The 18,926-nt window shown below is 45.7% G+C and overlaps 1 protein-coding gene across 1 annotated transcript in view; it reads left to right on the top strand.

The window, feature by feature from the left end:
• The window catches only part of CASP2 (caspase 2), a 59,670-nt gene extending 52,388 nt beyond the window's left edge, over positions 1-7,282 (top strand). Inside the window, exons 8-11 of the mRNA XM_075352186.1 lie at positions 3,196-3,286; positions 4,216-4,362; positions 6,044-6,153; positions 6,289-7,282. Coding sequence (XP_075208301.1) covers positions 3,196-3,286; positions 4,216-4,362; positions 6,044-6,153; positions 6,289-6,417 — 477 coding nt within the window. The 3' untranslated portion in view covers positions 6,418-7,282. The remainder of the gene's footprint in view (positions 1-3,195; positions 3,287-4,215; positions 4,363-6,043; positions 6,154-6,288) is intronic.
• Positions 7,283-18,926: the final 11,644 nt, after the last annotated feature.

Consider the following 18,926-nt stretch of genomic DNA (forward strand, 5'->3'; position numbering starts at 1 on the left):
AAATTTCGGCATTTGCGTCCTACGCTATTAATGCTGTCCTGGACTCTGCGAGCCGTACGGCGGTTGCAGCCGACAATTCGGTGGCAATACGCAGGGCCTTGTGGCTTCGGGAATGGAAGGCAGATTCAGCTTCCAAAAAGTGCTTAACCGGTTTGCCATTTTCTGGCGACCGTTTGTTTGGTGAGAGGCTGGATGAAATCATCAAACAATCCAAGGGAAAGGAAACATCCTTACCCCAGGCCAAACCAAGATTACCCCAACAGAGAAGGGGACAGTCGAGGTTTCAGTCCTTTCGGGGCGCGGGCAGGTCCCAATTCTCCTCGCCCAAACGTCCTCAGAAGGATCAGAGGAACTCCGATCCATGGCGGTCTAAGGCACGCCCTAAAAAGACCGCCGGAGGTGCCGCCACCAAGGCGGCTTCCTCATGACCTACGGCCCCCTCACACCGCATCCTCGGTCGGTGGCAGGCTCTCCCGCTTTTCAGACATTTGGCTGCCACAGGTAAAAGACCGTTGGGTGAGAGACATTCTGTCTCACGGTTACAGGATAGAGTTCAACTCTCGTCCTCCGACTCGATTTTTCAGAACATCCCCGCCTCCCGAGCGAGCCGATGCTCTTCTGCAGGCGCTGGGCACTCTGAAGACAGAAGGAGTGGTGATCCCGGTTCCTCTTCAGCAACAGGGTCACGGTTTTTACTCCAACCTGTTTGTGGTCCCAAAGAAGGACGGATCTTTCCGTCCTGTCCTGGACCTAAAACTGCTCAACAAACATGTAAAAGCCAGGCGGTTCAGGATGGAATCCCTCCGCTCCGTCATCGCCTCAATGTCCCAAGGAGATTTCCTAGCATCGATCGATATCAAAGATGCTTATCTCCACGTACCGATTGCTCCAGAGCATCAGCGCTTCCTGCGCTTCGCCATCGGAGACGAACACCTTCAGTTCGCGGCACTGCCGTTCGGCCTGGCGACAGCCCCACGGGTCTTCACCAAGGTCATGGCTACAGTAGTTGCGGTCCTCCACTCTCAGGGTCACTCGGTGATCCCTTACTTAGACGACCTGCTGGTCAAGGCTCCCTCTCAAGAGGCATGCCAGCACAGCCTCAACGTTACTCTGGAGATTCTCCAGAGTTTCGGGTGGATCATCAATTTTCCAAAGTCAAATCTGACACCGGTCCAATCGCTGACATATCTTGGCATGGAGTTTCATACTCTTCCAGCGATAGTGAAGCTTCCGCTGGACAAACAGCGTTCACTACAGACAGGGGTGCAATCTCTTCTTCAAGGTCAGTCACACCCCTTGAGGCGCCTCATGCACTTCCTGGGGAAGATGGTGGCAGCAATGGAGGCAGTCCCTTTCGCGCAGTTTCACCTGCGTCCTCTTCAATGGGACATCCTACGCAAATGGGACAGGAAGCCGACGTCCCTCGACAGGAACGTCTCCCTCTCTCAGGCAACCAAAGCTTCCCTTCGGTGGTGGCTTCATCCCACTTCATTATCGAAGGGGAAATCCTTCCTACCCCCATCCTGGGCGGTGGTCACGACGGACGCGAGTCTGTCAGGGTGGGGAGCAGTCTTTCTCCACCACAGGGCTCAGGGTACGTGGACTCGGCAGGAGTCCTCACTTCAGATCAATGTTCTGGAGATCAGGGCAGTGTATCTAGCCCTAAAAGCGTTCCAGCAATGGCTGGAAGGCAAGCAGATCCGTATTCAGTCGGACAACTCCACAGCGGTGGCTTACATCAACCACCAAGGAGGAACACGCAGTCGGCAAGCCTTCCAGGAAGTCCGGCGGATTTTGATGTGGGTGGAAGCCACGGCCTCCACCATCTCCGCAGTTCACATCCCGGGCGTGGAAAACTGGGAAGCAGATTTTCTCAGTCGCCAGGGCATGGACGCAGGGGAATGGTCCCTTCACCCGGACGTGTTTCAGGAGATCTGTTGCCGCTGGGGGATGCCGGACGTCGACCTAATGGCGTCCCGGCACAACAACAAGGTCACGGCATTCATGGCACGTTCTCACGATCACAGAGCTCTGGCGGCAGACGCCTTAGTTCAGGATTGGTCGCAGTTTCAACTCCCTTATGTGTTTCCTCCGCTGGCACTGTTGCCCAGAGTGTTACGCAAGATCAGGGCCGACTGCCGCCGCGCCATCCTCGTCGCTCCAGACTGGCCGAGGAGGTCGTGGTACCCGGATCTGTGGCATCTCACGGTCGGCCAACCGTGGGCACTACCAGACCGACCAGACTTGCTGTCTCAAGGGCCGTTTTTCCATCTGAATTCTGCGGCCCTCAACCTGACTGTGTGGCCATTGAATCCTGGATCCTAGCGTCTTCAGGGTTATCTCAAGACGTCATTGCCACTATGTGACAAGCTAGGAAACCAACGTCCGTCAAGATCTACCACAGGACGTGGAAAATATTCCTGTCATGGTGCTCTGATCAGGGTTTTTCTCCCTGGCCATTTGCCTTGCCCACTTTTCTGTCCTTTCTTCAGCTCAGCAGGTGTGTCAGGCGGCTACCTGGTCGAGCCTGCACACTTTCACGAAACACTATCAGGTGCATACCTATGCTTCGGCGGATGCCAGCCTAGGTAGGCGAGTCCTTCAGGCGGCGGTTGCCCACCTGTAGGAAGGAGCCGTTACGGCTCTATTATGAGGTACTATTTACCCACCCAGGGACTGCTTTTGGACGTCCCAATTGTCTGGGTCTCCCAATAAGGAGCGACAAAGAAGAAGGGAATTTTGTTTACTTACCGTAAATTCCTTTTCTTCTAGCTCCAATTGGGAGACCCAGCAACCGCCCCTGTTTTTTTGTGTACACAGGTTGTTCATGTTGAATGGTTTCAGTTCTCCGATATTCCTTCGGATTGAATTTACTTTAAACCAGTTTATAATTTGTTTTTCCTCCTTCTTGCTTTTGCACCAAAACTGAGGAGCCCGTGGGAGCACGGGGGGTGTATAGGCAGAAGGGGAGGGGCTTTACACTTTTAGTGTAATACTTTATGTGGCCTCCGGAGGCATAGCCTATACACCCCAATTGTCTGGGTCTCCCAATTGGAGCTAGAAGAAAAGGAATTTACGGTAAGTAAACAAAATTCCCTTCTTTTCTTCTCTGTGTATTATATTTGCAGTTGGATAGTTTTATACTCGTGTTATAGATACCCCTGTCTTGTGTTTTGTCCTCTCCCTGTATCGCAGCTGCAGGACGTCTTCACACGCTTGGACAATGCCCACTGCCCACAGCTGCAGAACAAGCCCAAGATGTTCTTCATCCAGGCCTGCCGAGGAGGTGAGGGCTGCCAAAAATTGCTTTTTTCCTTTATTCTTCCCTAGGCTTGCAGATGTAAAAAAAAAATAAGCTCGTTCTTACTCGCCAGCACTGCCTCTCTGCTGCTGCCCCATATCTGTGATGGGCTGCAGTTTTGATGTCACGATCACATAAATAGAGCTGTGGAAAAAGAAGCGCAGATAGGGTATTACCCCAATAATGTGGGGTGAAGGGGGGGGGGGAGTACTACTCACCAGATGAAGTTGTGCAAGTCACAACTCCTGTATTCGCATGTAAAATTGTGATCCAGGCTGCAGCCCCCCGGAGGCAGATAACAGAGAACAGTAGAGAGGGGTGATAATGCCGCGCCAAAAATCACTATGAATATCCGATTAACGTGTCTTTATTATTGGCATAGGTCTACGCGTTTCAGGAGAAACAGCTAATCACTTTGATGTTTCTTTTATGCTTGTCGGTCCTGAAGAAGGGAGCAGAGCTCCTGAAACGCGTAGACCTATGCCTATAATAAAGACACGTTAATCTGATATTCATAATGATTTTTGGCGCGGCATTATCACCCCTCTACTGTTCTCTGATGTCACGATCACAGCATATGTGACCGCTGCAGCCAATCAACTGAGCTCCACGTCCATTTCCCAACAACCTTACATGCAGCACAGTGACTAATATAAGAATAAAATGGGTTCACTTCATTGTCGCGTAGCTTGTGCACCGAGCACGAAGCTCACACCCTTCTCTGCAGGGCAGATAATAGTAATCGCTATCTGTCCTGCGAGTCGGGGAAGGAGAGGATTCTCTGCGGCACAAGCAGAGCCGGGAATTGTTCCTAACCAGTTTGTGTTTGAATATTCTTTCGGGCAGAATACTGGAGATGTCTGCATTTTTGTCTTCATGTATGCTTATGTTGTAACATATGTAACTTGCCGTAGATGAGACGGACCGAGGCGTGGACCAGCGAGACGGGCGAGAGCAGACCGGATCTCCCGGTTGTGAGCAGAGCGACGCCGGGAGAGAGGATAGGAGAGTCCGGCTGCCGACACAGTCTGACATGATCTGCGCCTACGCCTGTCTGAAAGGTGAGAGCAAGCTGTGGACTGCACTTTATATTGTCTCCAGTCAAGTAATCTTTCTCCATAGTTATTACATCTCCTACATGAAGGTCAAGTGAATGCATTAGAGAAGGTGTAAAAATATATTAAAAATTGATTGCAGCTCTGGAGAATAATACACGAAATAAAGAGGGATAATTAATGTATGTACACAGTGAGTGCAGCTCTGGAGTATGATACAGGATGTAACTCAGGATCAGTAATGTAATGTGTGTACACAGTGACTACACCAGCAGAATAGTGAGTGCAGCTCTGGAGTATAATACAGGAGGTAACTCAGGATCAGTAATGTATGTACACAGTGACTGCACCAGCAGAATAGTGAGTGCAGCTCTGGAGTATAATACAGGAGGTAACTCAGGATCAGTAATGTATGTACACAGTGACTGCACCAGCAGAATAGTGAGTGCAGCTCTGGAGTATAATACAGGAGGTAACTCAGGATCAGTAATGTATGTACACAGTGACTGCAGCAGCAGAATAGTGAGTGCAGCTCTGGAGTATAATACAGGAGGTAACTCGGGATCAGTTATGTAATGTATGTACACAGTGACTGCGCCAGCAGAATAGTGAGTGCAGCTATGGAGTTTAATACAGGAGGTAACTCAGGATCAGTAATGTAATGTATGTACACAGTGACTGCAGCAGCAGAATAGTGAGTGCAGCTATGGAGTTTAATACAGGAGGTAACTCAGGATCAGTAATGTAATGTATGTACACAGTGACTGCACCAGCAGAATAGTGAGTGCAGCTCTGGAGTATAATACAGGAGGTAACTCAGGATCAGTAATGTAATGTATGTGCACAGTGACTGCACCAGCAGAATAGTGAGTGCAGCTCTGGAGTATAATACAGGAGGTAACTCGGGATCAGTAATGTAATATATGTACACAGTGACTGCGCCAGCAGAATAGTGAGTGCAGCTCTGGAGTATAATACAGGATGTAACTCAGGATCAGTAATGTAATGTATGTACACTGACTGCACCAGCAGAATAGTGAGTGCAGCTCTGGAGTATAATACAGTTGGTAACTCAGGATCAGTAATGTATGTACACAGTGACTGTACCAGCAGAATAGTGAGTGCAGCTCTGGAGTATAATACAGGAGGTAACTCGGGATCAGTAATGTAATATATGTACACAGTGACTGCACCAGCAGAATAGTGAGTGCAGCTCTGGAGTATAATACAGGATGTAACTCAGGATCAGTAATGTAATGTATGTACACTGACTGCACCAGCAGAATAGTGAGTGCAGCTCTGGAGTATAATACAGTTGGTAACTCAGGATCAGTAATGTATGTACACAGTGACTGTACCAGCAGAATAGTGAGTGCAGCTCTGGAGTATAATACAGGAGGTAACTCAGGATCAGTAATGTAATGTATGTACACAGTGACCACACCAGCAGAATAGTGAGTACAGCTCTGGAGGATAATACAGGAGGTAACTCAGGATCAGTACAGGATAAGTAATGTGTATATACACAATGACTGCAGCAGGAGAATAGTGAGTGCAGCTCTGAGGTATACTCGGCGTCAGTGCAGTATATGTTGTGCATGTATTTGCACAGTAGATTATTTGTTTAAAAAATAAATAAATTATATATATATAAGTTTTGTGTGACTTACAATATTACTTCCTTTAGGTACTGTATCACTTCGCAACACAAAGCACGGATCGTGGTTCATACAAGATCTTACAGACGTGTTCTCAAAACATGCGAAGGACACGCATGTAGCGGACATGCTGGTTAAGGTAAATAAATATGTAAATATGTTTCTGTGTCCCTCGTGGGTCCACGCCCTTTACTATAGTAACTATGAAATTCTCTGCTATCCATTACAGAGTAATAACCCCTAATGTGTGTCCTCCTCCTCTGCCCTCGTATAGGTGAATGACCGCATTAAAAAACGAGAGGGACACGCTCCGGGGACCGAATACGACCGCTGCAAAGAGATGTCTGAGTACAGCAGCACCCTGTGCCGAGACCTGTACCTGTTCCCAGGATTCCCCATGTGACGGCACTTCTGTCTCCTGCATAGAGCGGCTTTATTTTTACATCTTCTATCCAGGTCTTCCACTTTTGTATTGTCTCCTTCCCCGTTTTTTGGGAGGGGTGTATTTACTAAGGACCTTGGCACAGATCCCGATCCTGGACCAGTTCACGCTGTGTTGTACATGACGTTCCTCTGCTGCATTGCTTTATATATTCCATATTATACAGCGGTGAGAGTTGTCTTCCAGGTTATTGCAGGGCCGTTGGGGAATTACTTTTATTGCTGCGCTCTATTTTCTGCCATTATTTTCTCACTTTTGCTTCAATGGAAGCAATCGCCAATTGCAGCAAAAATCCTATTTTAATTGCACTTAACACCAGTGTGAATTTGGTCCAGCTACAAAGGTCTCCGGGATTTTGTAACCCGGGTCCGAGTGTGCGGGTACCCTCACTGACCGGACTGTGTTTTACGGTGAAAGCTTTTCCACATCTTGGAAGTTTTGTTTACTGGTGGGACGGGTCCCAGACCTTTTACCAATTCCTTAGCTGATCCTAAAAGCCCAAAAGTTAAAGAAAGTCTATGGGTCTGTAAAACCAGAGGACAAGGAAACGTCTTCACTTTTGTCTTTGCAATCGCTTGAGGTTTCGAGGCCCAGACTCCCTCCAGTCAATGTTTATAGCAATCTGAGTAGAACATGTTTGAAAGCTTTTTAAAACTTTAATGTCCCTTTAAACTTTGATGTTTTGGGGACTGAGACCAAGAGGGGATGTATTATTTTACAGGGGCCCAGCCTCATCTCTCCTTTCATACATGGGATTTTTTAAATTTTTTTTCTTATAAAGTTTCTTTAAAACTGGCCTTGACTCACGTTAAGGTTTTAGTAATTTTTGCTTTTTTGCAACATTACAAAAAATAAATATATATAATAATAATTAAAAAAATATATATATATATATATATATATATTTTATATAAATAAAAAATATTTTTATATTTTTTTATATAATATATATATATATATATATATATATATATATATATAATGAAATTAAAATAAATTATATTTTTATATTTTCATCTATATAAAATATATATATATATATATATATATATATATATATATATTTTATATAAATTATATTTTTTATTTATATAAAATATTATATAAAATAAAAATATATATTTTATTATATATATATATATGTATATATATAATTTTTTATATATATATATATATATATATATATATATATATATAATATATATTTAAAAATATAAAAAATATATATTTATTTAGATAAAATAAAATATATTATATATATATATATATATATATATATATATATATATATATATATATATATATATATATATATATCTAAATAAATATATATTTTTTTATATATATATACATTAAAAATATAAAAAAAATATATATTTTATATTTATTTTTATTCTATATAATATTGTATATAAATATAATTTATATAAAATATATATATATATATAAAATATGTTTTTTTTACATTTTTAATAAAAAATATATATATATATATATTTTTTTTTGTAATGTTGCGGGAAAGCAAAAATTACTAAAACCTTAACGTGAGTCAAGACCAGTTTTAAGGAGACTTTATAAGGAAAAAATAAGATGGAAAAAAAGGAAAAATAAAACAAATATATGAATTTTTTTTTGATATATATAAATAAATTCATATATTTATATATATTTTTTTTTATATATATATATATATATATATATATATATATATATATATATATATATATATATATATATATATATATATATATATATATATATATTATATATATATATTTCTCCTTTTTTTTTTTTTTTTTTTTTTTTTTTTTACATCTTTTATTAACATTTCCAGTCGTCCCTCTATTGTTTCTCCTGGAATTTTGGGTAATTTTCAAAACTGAGTCGATAACGAGTGTCTCCTCATATTCTGACAATCTCCAATATGTGCTGACGGTGACAGGTGATGAGGGGGATGTTGCATCCGGCTGGCAACTTATTACATTTCCAGGAGGAGTAATGGCGGAACAACACATTGCTGAGTAATGCAGTGCGGAGAAGTTATTTTCTACAATGGGAGGAGTTTTTCTACCTTCTACTTGAGTCAGTATTTTGGGCTTCCCAGATAATCCGATCCTTTTCTATCCCTCCTGTCTGGATATATGGCAATCCCCACGCTGCTCCCTACACTTTGTTTTTACTTTTTGTATATTTTAATTGTATTGCTTGCACTTTAGGTAAGTAAGGTTTCTTCATTTAAAGCCTATCTCCGCTGGAAAGCTCGGGTGTGACTGCGTTATGACGAATTCCCCAGTCGTGTCTGAATTTTTAGTTTTTAGCGGAGCGAGGTTTCATAGGGGACCTCCATTGGGGATGAAGGGCAGATTGCAGAATTAGCTGCCATTATGCAAAAAAAAAAGGCTGAAGCAACGGCCGGTGTGTGGTTGGTTTGGGCACCTCACATGGCATTTTGGAAACCTATTTTCCAGCCACGTCTCCCTCCCGTCCCTGGTTAGAGACAGCCGCTGTCGTCATGGAGGTCCCCTGTAAGTTTTAGCTAAAATTAGCTTTTAATTACTTTTTGTTATTTTGCAATTTAATGTGTCCGCGGTTTAGGGGCGGAGCCGCGCCGTGAGCTCCTCCTCCTCTGTCCGCGGTATTTTGTACATTCCTTGCTGCCGCTGCTTTCAGCGATACGTGTGGCTACGAGGCCTCTCTTCCTACGTCTGTATCTCAGGACTTTTCTCGCTTCTGTCACTGCCGCGCTCTGTATTGTTTATATTCTGCCAAACACTGCGTTGTGGTCACGTTATCGCCGCCGGTACGTGTCACGATGCGTCTCCGTTAAGAAAAAAAAGAAAGTGATTCTATACTGGTTCAATAAATCTTATTTTATTTCTTATTTTTCTGTGGTTTTGTTACATTTTTTTCCAAAAATTGTATAAAGTGTTATTTCCATGGCAACAGACTGCGAACAATCCCCGAGTGGTCGGACTCTGCAGTTTTGTCACCTTCTATCTCTTCTTTTTGTGGCTGTGATAAATGTACGTGACCCCAGGGTCAGACGACACGGGGCTTGGTGTTTTTTGGCTGTGCTCTCCATAGATTTGCATTGGAGTTGTATACACAGCAGAACCACACTTCCACGGGTCCGCTCATCTCTAGTATTCACCAATTGTCAATACTCAGGTCTGCCAGGGTAAAATTGGTGGAAGAGTAAGATGGGATTCTTATATACTGTATTTTCGGTCACTGAACTCATTAAAAATATCTAAAAAAATTTCCCTCGTTTACAGTTTTTTCAAAAACTGATTCTAGACTTCCAAAAGAATAGGATTCCATAGAGTTTGACACGGAATTCCTTCCATGTTCTTCTCATGATGGTGCTCTAGTGCATTACAATGATCATCCTGAGCTGACTTACCTTATTTTTTGGATTATAAGGCACAATTTTCCCCTTGAAATTTTAGGGGAAAGGGAAGCAAAGATCACAAAGCTATAACTTGCCTACACATAAGAAGAGAGCAATGACTGGAGAAGGGACATCATGGTCAGAAGATTAGAAGGAACAAGGGGGAGAGGAAGAGCAGTGCCCTAGTGGGCCCTTTCGAGGCGGAGCAGACCCTGGTGAGCCCTTTCTGGGCGGAGAAGCCCCTGGTGGGCCCTTTCTGGGCGGAGAAGCCCCTGGTGGGCCCTTTCTGGGCGGAGAAGCCCCTGGTGGGCCCTTTCTGGGCGGAGAAGCCCCTGGTGGGCCCTTTCTGGGCGGAGAAGCCCCTGGTGGGCCCTTTCTGGGCGGAGAAGCCCCTGGTGGGCCCTTTCTGGGCGGAGAAGCCCCTGGTGGGCCCTTTCTGGGCGGAGAAGCCCCTGGTGGGCCCTTTCTGGGCGGAGAAGCCCCTGGTGGGCCCTTTCTGGGCGGAGAAGCTCCTGGTGGACCTATCAAGACTGAGCAGACCCTGGTGGACTTATCGAGCCGGAGAAGCTCCTGGTGGACCTATCTGCACAAGATCGATCTTCCTACAGATAAAGCATTGATATTTGATGCCGTTCTTTGCTGTTTTGACAGTCTTGTTGCTATGGATACACTAACAGTTTCACATCTTGGTTAGTTGTCACTTGTCACCAAATATATTGGCAAATGCTTTCCATAGACAACAATGCAACAGCACCTGCACTTCAGAGCCAAATGCAGCATTCATGGATCCACAATTGTGACAAGAGCCACAGAATGCAGTGAAAAGCTACATCAATCAATCAAGTGTTGACCGCAGACTATATAGATGACTTTACACCACTGTTGCACATGCATGACGGAGGGCTAAGGTTAGAATTACAGCCTGCAGTGCGCAGAGTCATCCAGCAGAGGGCGACAGAGCACTGACAGATCAGCCGCAGGTAGAGCTCATACTGTCTCATTAAATAATCCTATTTAGAGAGGGGGAAATTGATGCCTCCATACAGTAATGGATCCCGGCTACTCCCTGGGGGGATGGTACTGTATTTGATTTATAAAACTAATGCGTAGCTGTAGCAGAGCTGAGGTAGTCGCTTGAGCCAGTGGTGGTCCTGCACTGCATGATACTGCTACTGTCATTTCAGCTCCTGTAATTGCAAGGGTTAAAACATTGACAATTTAAATTCATCTTAAAAAGAAAAAAATGTTTGCAAAAACTTCGCAGTCAACACCCCACAGCAGATCATTCAGCATAGCCTGACACTTCTCACAGCTGAGGGTTTGCTACAGTTGTATCCAGCCAAGACAATCATCAAGTTTCTTTCCACTGCTGATAGTTTGCTGCAATGATTCAGTGCATTGCACAGTGGATGCGATTGTAACAAACCCTCAGCTCTGTTCCTATACGAATTGGCGTAATTTGTATCTGTATTCTTTGGAGGGGGGAGGGTTTTGGGGGGGTAGGGGGAAGCAGGATATGTTTGGAATGAAAAGTTTTGGAAAAATTTTACATTATCATGGCACTGCAGTTGTGGGGGGCAGATCCCATAGCCTGGTGAGTGATGCGGCCATGGTCCCAATGCCGTCAGTCCTGCCATCATCACAATCACCTGATTGTGGCTGTGATAATTATAATAATAAGTTTTATTTCTATAGCGCCAACATATTCCGCAGCGCTTTACAATTAAGAGGGGACATGTACAGACATATATATATATATATATATATATATATATATATAGATATATATATATATATATATATATATATATATATATATATATATATATATATATATATATATATATATATATATATATATATATATATATATATATATATATCTAATAATAATGATATATTATACGTAATTATTATTGTTATATATTATATATAACATATATATATATGTGTAGATATAAAAAAAATGTATGTGTGTGTGTATGTATGTATGTATATATGTATGTGTATATATATATATATATATATATATATATATATTATATACATTGTATGAATATATTAATTTATATATATATTTAATATATATATATATATATATTGTGACAATGTGGGCCCCAAGTGTATGTGGGCCACACATCAGGTAGCGGGATTAAAGCACGCCAGAGTAATTGGTCTCTTTAACAGACCATCTGGTTTATTAACAGGTCCATAAACCATATCAGGTCACATAACATAAAGATGCCGTTCGTTGGCTTTCTCCTCAAAGACCAACACATAATATAAAGTCCACACACTTTTGGACTGCCACCCATGTGTCACTGACCCTTGTCAGTATCCAGACCCCAGGTCCAATCCCAGTTACCTTCCTCTTAAGGTGGCTAGTGTCCTTTCCAGGTTCCCCCTGGCTCCAGCCACATGGCTTTACACATGGACCTAAAAGCCCCTTCCTTCAGAAGAAGGTCTCCGGAGGAGTGCAAAACACCCTGCTTCTGCTCTCTCCATCTCCAGCACACACACTGGAAGTCTAGAGCCAGTCTCTCTCTAGACTGCCCTAGACACACTTCTCCCAGGTTCAGAGACAGGATTGCTTTAACCCCTGGAGCCACACCCACAGGTGGTAAGGAGTGTGTAATCAGCATTACACACCCTTCCATGGCTCTGCATGTAATGCAATCCTGTGGAACCACAGGTCCCAGCCAGCTTCACATTGCAGAGCACCCACGCTTCTGCAAAACATACCGGCCCTTTGTAATACAGCCGGTTGATACCTCACATACCCTCCCCCTCTGTTCAAACCCGTAGGGGAGAACACTTGCCAATGACCTGGGGCCGCGAGACAGGGCATCCCCGCTGCCATGCCCCACCAGTTGAGAGGGCCGTCCAAGAGCAGTAGTCCCTGAGGCATCGCCCGACACTGTCACCAAACCCTGTCTGGTCAACCTAGGGTTAAAGGACGTCCCATTTCCAGACCGTTCTCTCCCTGACCCCCTCCCAGGGTCACCGTAGTAGAGAGACATGTCCCCAGTCAAACCTACAGTCTTGTCCGAACCTAGGCTTTCTCGAGTACCCCCAAGGCTACTGTCGGGAACTCTAAGCTCATAGCGGCCACTATCTACAGTACATCGTATGTTACCACTCTGTCGGCGATTACTTTTATCGCGCGTCTGAACTACTGGACCGACACGCCATCTTCCACTTCTTTCCCCTGAACAACGGGTGGAAGACGGCTGCTGTCCCCCACACAGTTGGCGAAGCTGCTCCTTAATTTTCAGGTTTTCTTGCCACAACCGCTCCATGTCACGTACATGGTGTACCCGATATTCAATAAGGCTTCGAATGTTTCCAAGACTCTCTACAGTCCCGACACAAACAAACGGAACCATACCAGCTTCCCTGGGTATCTTGCCCTCATTAGCAGCAGGGATTCTTAATCTCACCAATCCTGATTTATTCACCATGTCTTGCATGACTCGTCCGGTTTTTTCCAATGACTCTCCCCACCAGAGCCCGGGGTACTTGGACAATATCTTCCGCCAGACTCTGCGCTTTCCTTTTATACTCTAGCTGTCTAGTGGCTTCTTCCTTTTGCAGTTGGACCTGCCACTTCATACGAACACATCTGAAGTGCATGTCCTTTAGAATAGCCACCCGCTGCCCAGTAATTTCACTGGTGGACAATATCACTAACTGTTCAGCCCCTGGGGTACAGTAGACCTCACACGCTTCCACAGCTCTCTTAAATTCGTCATGCATGCACTCGGTGGCACACGCTTCTCTTAAGTCCTTAGGTATATCCACCATGCACTTGACTACAGAAGTCTCATTCATCCCTGCCACATGCTTGTCAAGTTTAGCTTCCAGAGTCAGCTCTCTTTTGGCCTCCTCTGCTTCAACATGTTTGGTCAGGATTGACACTCGCTGCTCCATCTGCTCCAAGGCTCCCTGGGACTTGGACTGGTACTCTGCCAAGCGACTTCGGAGCTCAGCCACTTCTTTCTCCAGCTCCCTTACTCGACTCTCAGTAGCCTGCCTAAGAAGTATCTCTTGTTGCAGATGGTCTTTGCTCATCCTCTTGAATGAGTCTTCACTTGCGGACCTCTCTGGTCTACGACACACTATTTCTGAGGCTTCTTCCATCTCAGCTTCAGAACGTTTGGGTTTCAGGCTCTTAGCTGAGCCAATCTTCTTGTCTGCGATCTGGGTCTTACCCACTGAGTCAGTCAGGCTCTCAGCTTCTGATGAGACCTCATGTCCAGACTTCACCTCTTCCTCAGAGGCTCTTTCCGCTTTTACAGCACCTGCTGTGTCTTGGGACTTCACTGCATTCCCTCCAATTTCCACTTGGGTCTCTGCAGTGTCACCCTCTGCCTTCTCTTGGGCATTTACAGCATCACCTTCTACCAGGGTGTTACGCCCTTCAGCACGGTACTCTGTTCTTCTTAGAACCTTGGCACCATTTTCAACATTCATCACTTCACCACTGGGTAGCTTACCAGTCTGCTCACCATGACCTTTGTGGATTTGTACTCCACCAACACTGCCCTGGATTCCTTCTCCTATATTGTTCTGTAGGATGTCATCTCGTACAGTGCTATCATCCAACAGACCTCCAGCTTCATGCATGGAAATTATAGGAGACACCGCCATTACGTCTTTGGTCGGTTCCTCCCCTGCAATTTCACCCTGCTGGTTTCTGTCGTGACAATGTGTCAGTTCAGTCTTTGATTCCTCTTTCTTTTGCAGGATATCACTGTCTGACTCTTCCGTAGCAGGTGTTACTAGCACCATGTTTTCATTAACCAGGCATATCACTTTCTCTGCACCCTCAGACGGCCTACACTGTGCCCCCTCTCGGCGCTTATTACGTCTTCGGCGTCGGGAGGAAGTTTTGCCCTTCTCGCCCATCTGTACCACACTGTACTCGTTTGTCACCTTACTAGAGTCAGTGTCTTTACTGGAGTCATCATCACTCCCCCTGGCATCCTGGACTATCATGTCCCCACTTAACCAGATATCTGCCTCCCTTTCTGGAGCTACCCCGTTTCTAACGGTCACACTATCGGTTATTCCCTTAGTCCTTATGTCACTAAGTTGGGTCCGTCCATCATTTTCTTTGGTCACCCCTAACTTAGGACAGTCAATTTTAGGAGGTGCTATCTCCTCCTTACCACACATAACTGCACAACAAGGACCCCTTTTCACCTCCCAATGTGGTGGGGTTTCCTTTGGGCTGTTCCGGCTCTTACACAAGCAACCGTATACGTCCCCCTGCTTCCACAAGTGCACAAATAATTTAGAGTCCCAACCTATAATAATTGGGTGCAGTAAATCTGAGACTACAGCAACATCATGAGAACCACTGTCCCAGGCTGTCTTAATGACCACTCTGGAGACCGGGTATTCTGTCTCACTACTGTGGGTACAGCCGACGTGGATCTTCCTTCCAGGAATCAAGTGGACAACAGAGGTGGCCCTCACCAGGGTCACCAAGCTCCTTGAGTCTACGACTCCTGTTACAGATTCCCCATCCACTTCCACGGAACACAGACGTGGCTTCTCGTCGGATGGGTGGTCTATATTGCAAACAGGACACTTAAGGCATGAACACTGTTGTCCCTGGCTACAGTCCATCTGCACCACTTCACCCTTGGATTTGGGATGCTCCGCTCTCTTTTGGGGGACCACCGCTTTCTGGGACTCCACCCCCTTATGGGCAACCACCCCTTTATGGGACTCCACCCCCTTATGGGCAACCACCCCTTTATGGGACTCCACCCCCTTATGGGCAACCACCCCTTTATGGGACTCCACCCCCTTATGGGCAACCACCCCTTTATGGGACTCCACCCCCTTATGGGTAACTATTCCCTTCTGGGACTCCGCCCCCTTTTGCGGTTTCCATGCAATGTCCTTAGCCCCCAGTTCACACCGTTTGCCCTTGTCTCCCTGGGCACCCAGTGTCCATACTGGCCCCTGAAGGGAACGCTCAAACTGGTCCATGGCTGTGACATCGCTACACACCGACAGCTCCTGCTGTCCCCGGACCAGGAACTGGTACAGCTCCTCCACAATGTCCGCAGGGACCATTCCCTCTTTTTGGCTTTCAGCCCCCACTGCTGTCACTGGACCTCCAGGCACATGCTGTTGGTGCTGCTGACTCTGCAGCAGCTGGTTCAGGAGCTCCTCCATGCTGTAACGAAAAAGAGGCACAGGAGGGGCGCTCCAATGGGTAATACCCGGTGGTCAAAGACAGGGGGGGGGTTAGAGAACCACTAACCTTTCCGGGTTGTACCGCCCGTACAACCAGGATCTCCAGCCTGTGGTGTATCACTGCTCACCAAGCAGGGCCTCGCAATTCCGGCTGGCCTGGAACCTCCAGTCGCTTGACTCTCGCCACTGCAGCACAGGTCCCCAACGACCTGCTGATTCACCGCCAGGTGCTTGAGAGCGCTGTCCCTGTTCGTGGACCCGCCGATCCACCGCCAGCTGCTTGAGTGCGCAGACAATTTTCGTGGACCCGCCGATCCACCGCAAACCGCTTCAAAAAAATTTTCGTGGACCCGCCGATCCACCGCAAGCAGTCCGTATCCACAGGAATATGTCCTAGGCCGTTGCCCTTAGCAACCAGGCTGCGTTGCCCCTAGCAACCAGGCCATATGCCCGCATTCTCCACCATAATGTGACAATGTGGGCCCCAAGTGTATGTGGGCCACACATCAGGTAGCGGGATTAAAGCACGCCAGAGTAATTGGTCTCTTTAACAGACCATCTGGTTTATTAACAGGTCCATAAACCATATCAGGTCACATAACATAAAGATGCCGTTCGTTGGCTTTCTCCTCAAAGACCAACACATAATATAAAGTCCACACACTTTTGGACTGCCACCCATGTGTCACTGACCCTTGTCAGTATCCAGACCCCAGGTCCAATCCCAGTTACCTTCCTCTTAAGGTGGCTAGTGTCCTTTCCAGGTTCCCCCTGGCTCCAGCCACATGGCTTTACACATGGACCTAAAAGCCCCTTCCTTCAGAAGAAGGTCTCCGGAGGAGTGCAAAACACCCTGCTTCTGCTCTCTCCATCTCCAGCACACACACTGGAAGTCTAGAGCCAGTCTCTCTCTAGACTGCCCTAGACACACTTCTCCCAGGTTCAGAGACAGGATTGCTTTAACCCCTGGAGCCACACCCACAGGTGGTAAGGAGTGTGTAATCAGCATTACACACCCTTCCATGGCTCTGCATGTAATGCAATCCTGTGGAACCACAGGTCCCAGCCAGCTTCACATTGCAGAGCACCCACGCTTCTGCAAAACATACCGGCCCTTTGTAATACAGCCGGTTGATACCTCACAATATATATATATATATATACACATTGTATGAATATATTAATTTATATATTTGATATATATATATATTTAATCAATAAATAAAAATATATATTTATTATATATATTTGCACTTTTTTCATCTGTGACATTGCATACGAGTCCCTGAGAACGGTGACTAGTGGGAATTTCTGATGAATAATGAATATTTCGGGTCCCCGGGAGCTCCGGATGGCGAATTAAACAAAGTTTTATTAATTAAGAATGTGAAATATAATTTACTCAGGGCGATAAATTAATTAGTCCTGGAATCATGCGAGGTCTCACCGGCGTCGCGCTGTTCATTTATTTACCGGTGGTGAGATAGTGATACAATGTGGAGATATATCACTACTATTCTGGAAGGGAGCGGAGAGATCAAATGTGGATCCTTCTTAAAGTGATATATCCAAATGTCTGGCTGTCGGTAATTATTGGGGTCTCCCTGGCAGCCTAGGACAGTGGGCTATGATCGGACTAACACATGATAACTGGCCCATGTTTGCGAGGATGGAATTTTCAACCAATCCAGTCCATTATGTGGTGTCCCAGGATGACACCACTCCCAATATTGAGTATTTTTTGTTGTGATCTGGGCCGAATCAGGGGTGAAAGCGTCTCTTTATGGAAAACGCTGATGTTGACAACTATGGACTACAACTCCCATGCTTCTATCTCCAAGTTCAACTGTTTATTGATCTGGGGAAAGCTAGGAGAAAGGAACGCTGTGTTACACTCGCAGCCGGTGTTGGGGTAGCAAGTAGTGCACCCACTGAACCATAGTGGTGACCCAGGGTTACCCCTTAGTTGGAGGGGCTTAAATAAGCGCCCACCGCGAGGCAGACGCCAGGTACCACTCTCAGGAAAGTGACCGGGAATGGGGCAGTTGAACCCCCAGGACAGGAGATGGACTCTGATACAGATGCAGGCAGGCACAGGTGGGATGACCCGGGTAGACAGGCAGGTACGGACAGGAATGGTGGGCACGGCAGAGCACACAGGTATGGAAAGGCAGGTACTGGAAATGGACACAGGGATAACTAGCTAGGTAGCAGTCTGACTGACTAATTAAACGAGTTGCGCAGGCACCTCCCCTAATGGGAGGATGCCTTAAATACACAGTATATTTCCTAGAAATTGTGCTCCGGGGCTTTAAGAGATGTATTTGTGTGCGCAGGCACGTCTTAAGTGTACTCCCGGGGAACCCTGTGCGGCATGTACAGGACCTGGTATAGGGGAAGGAGACAGCAGCACACGTGGATGGCCGGGGAAGTACGAGGGAGTACGCGACCTGGCTGGGACTGTGAGTAAGTCAGCATCTCTGTAGAGAGACTGGTGCTACACGCTGAGAGTGTCTCTCTAATGTTTTTGGCCATTCACAATCCTGTTCAAAAAAAAAAAAATGGTGTTTCTCATATTGTGACAAGACGTGCTTTACACGGCTCCAGCCGCCACTTGGCATTGAGCAGCTGCTCCACCATAGAAGCCCATGTCCTAAAGCTCAGTTCTTGTGCCGATATCTATCACTTTTATAGGGAGGGATGTAACAGGACGGGCAACATTTATGCTTCACGCTCTTCAGCACTCAATGGACCGGTCCTCTGAGATTTGCGGTCACCTTTTTGTCCCTAGACGTTCCCTTTGCTGTGATACCACAACCTGATGATCTACAGGAAGATCCTTCCACAATGTTGTCACATATTGTAA

Source organism: Anomaloglossus baeobatrachus, chromosome 5 (genome assembly GCF_048569485.1).
Source record: "Anomaloglossus baeobatrachus isolate aAnoBae1 chromosome 5, aAnoBae1.hap1, whole genome shotgun sequence".
In the NCBI taxonomy this organism is placed as follows: Eukaryota; Metazoa; Chordata; class Amphibia; order Anura; family Aromobatidae; genus Anomaloglossus; species Anomaloglossus baeobatrachus.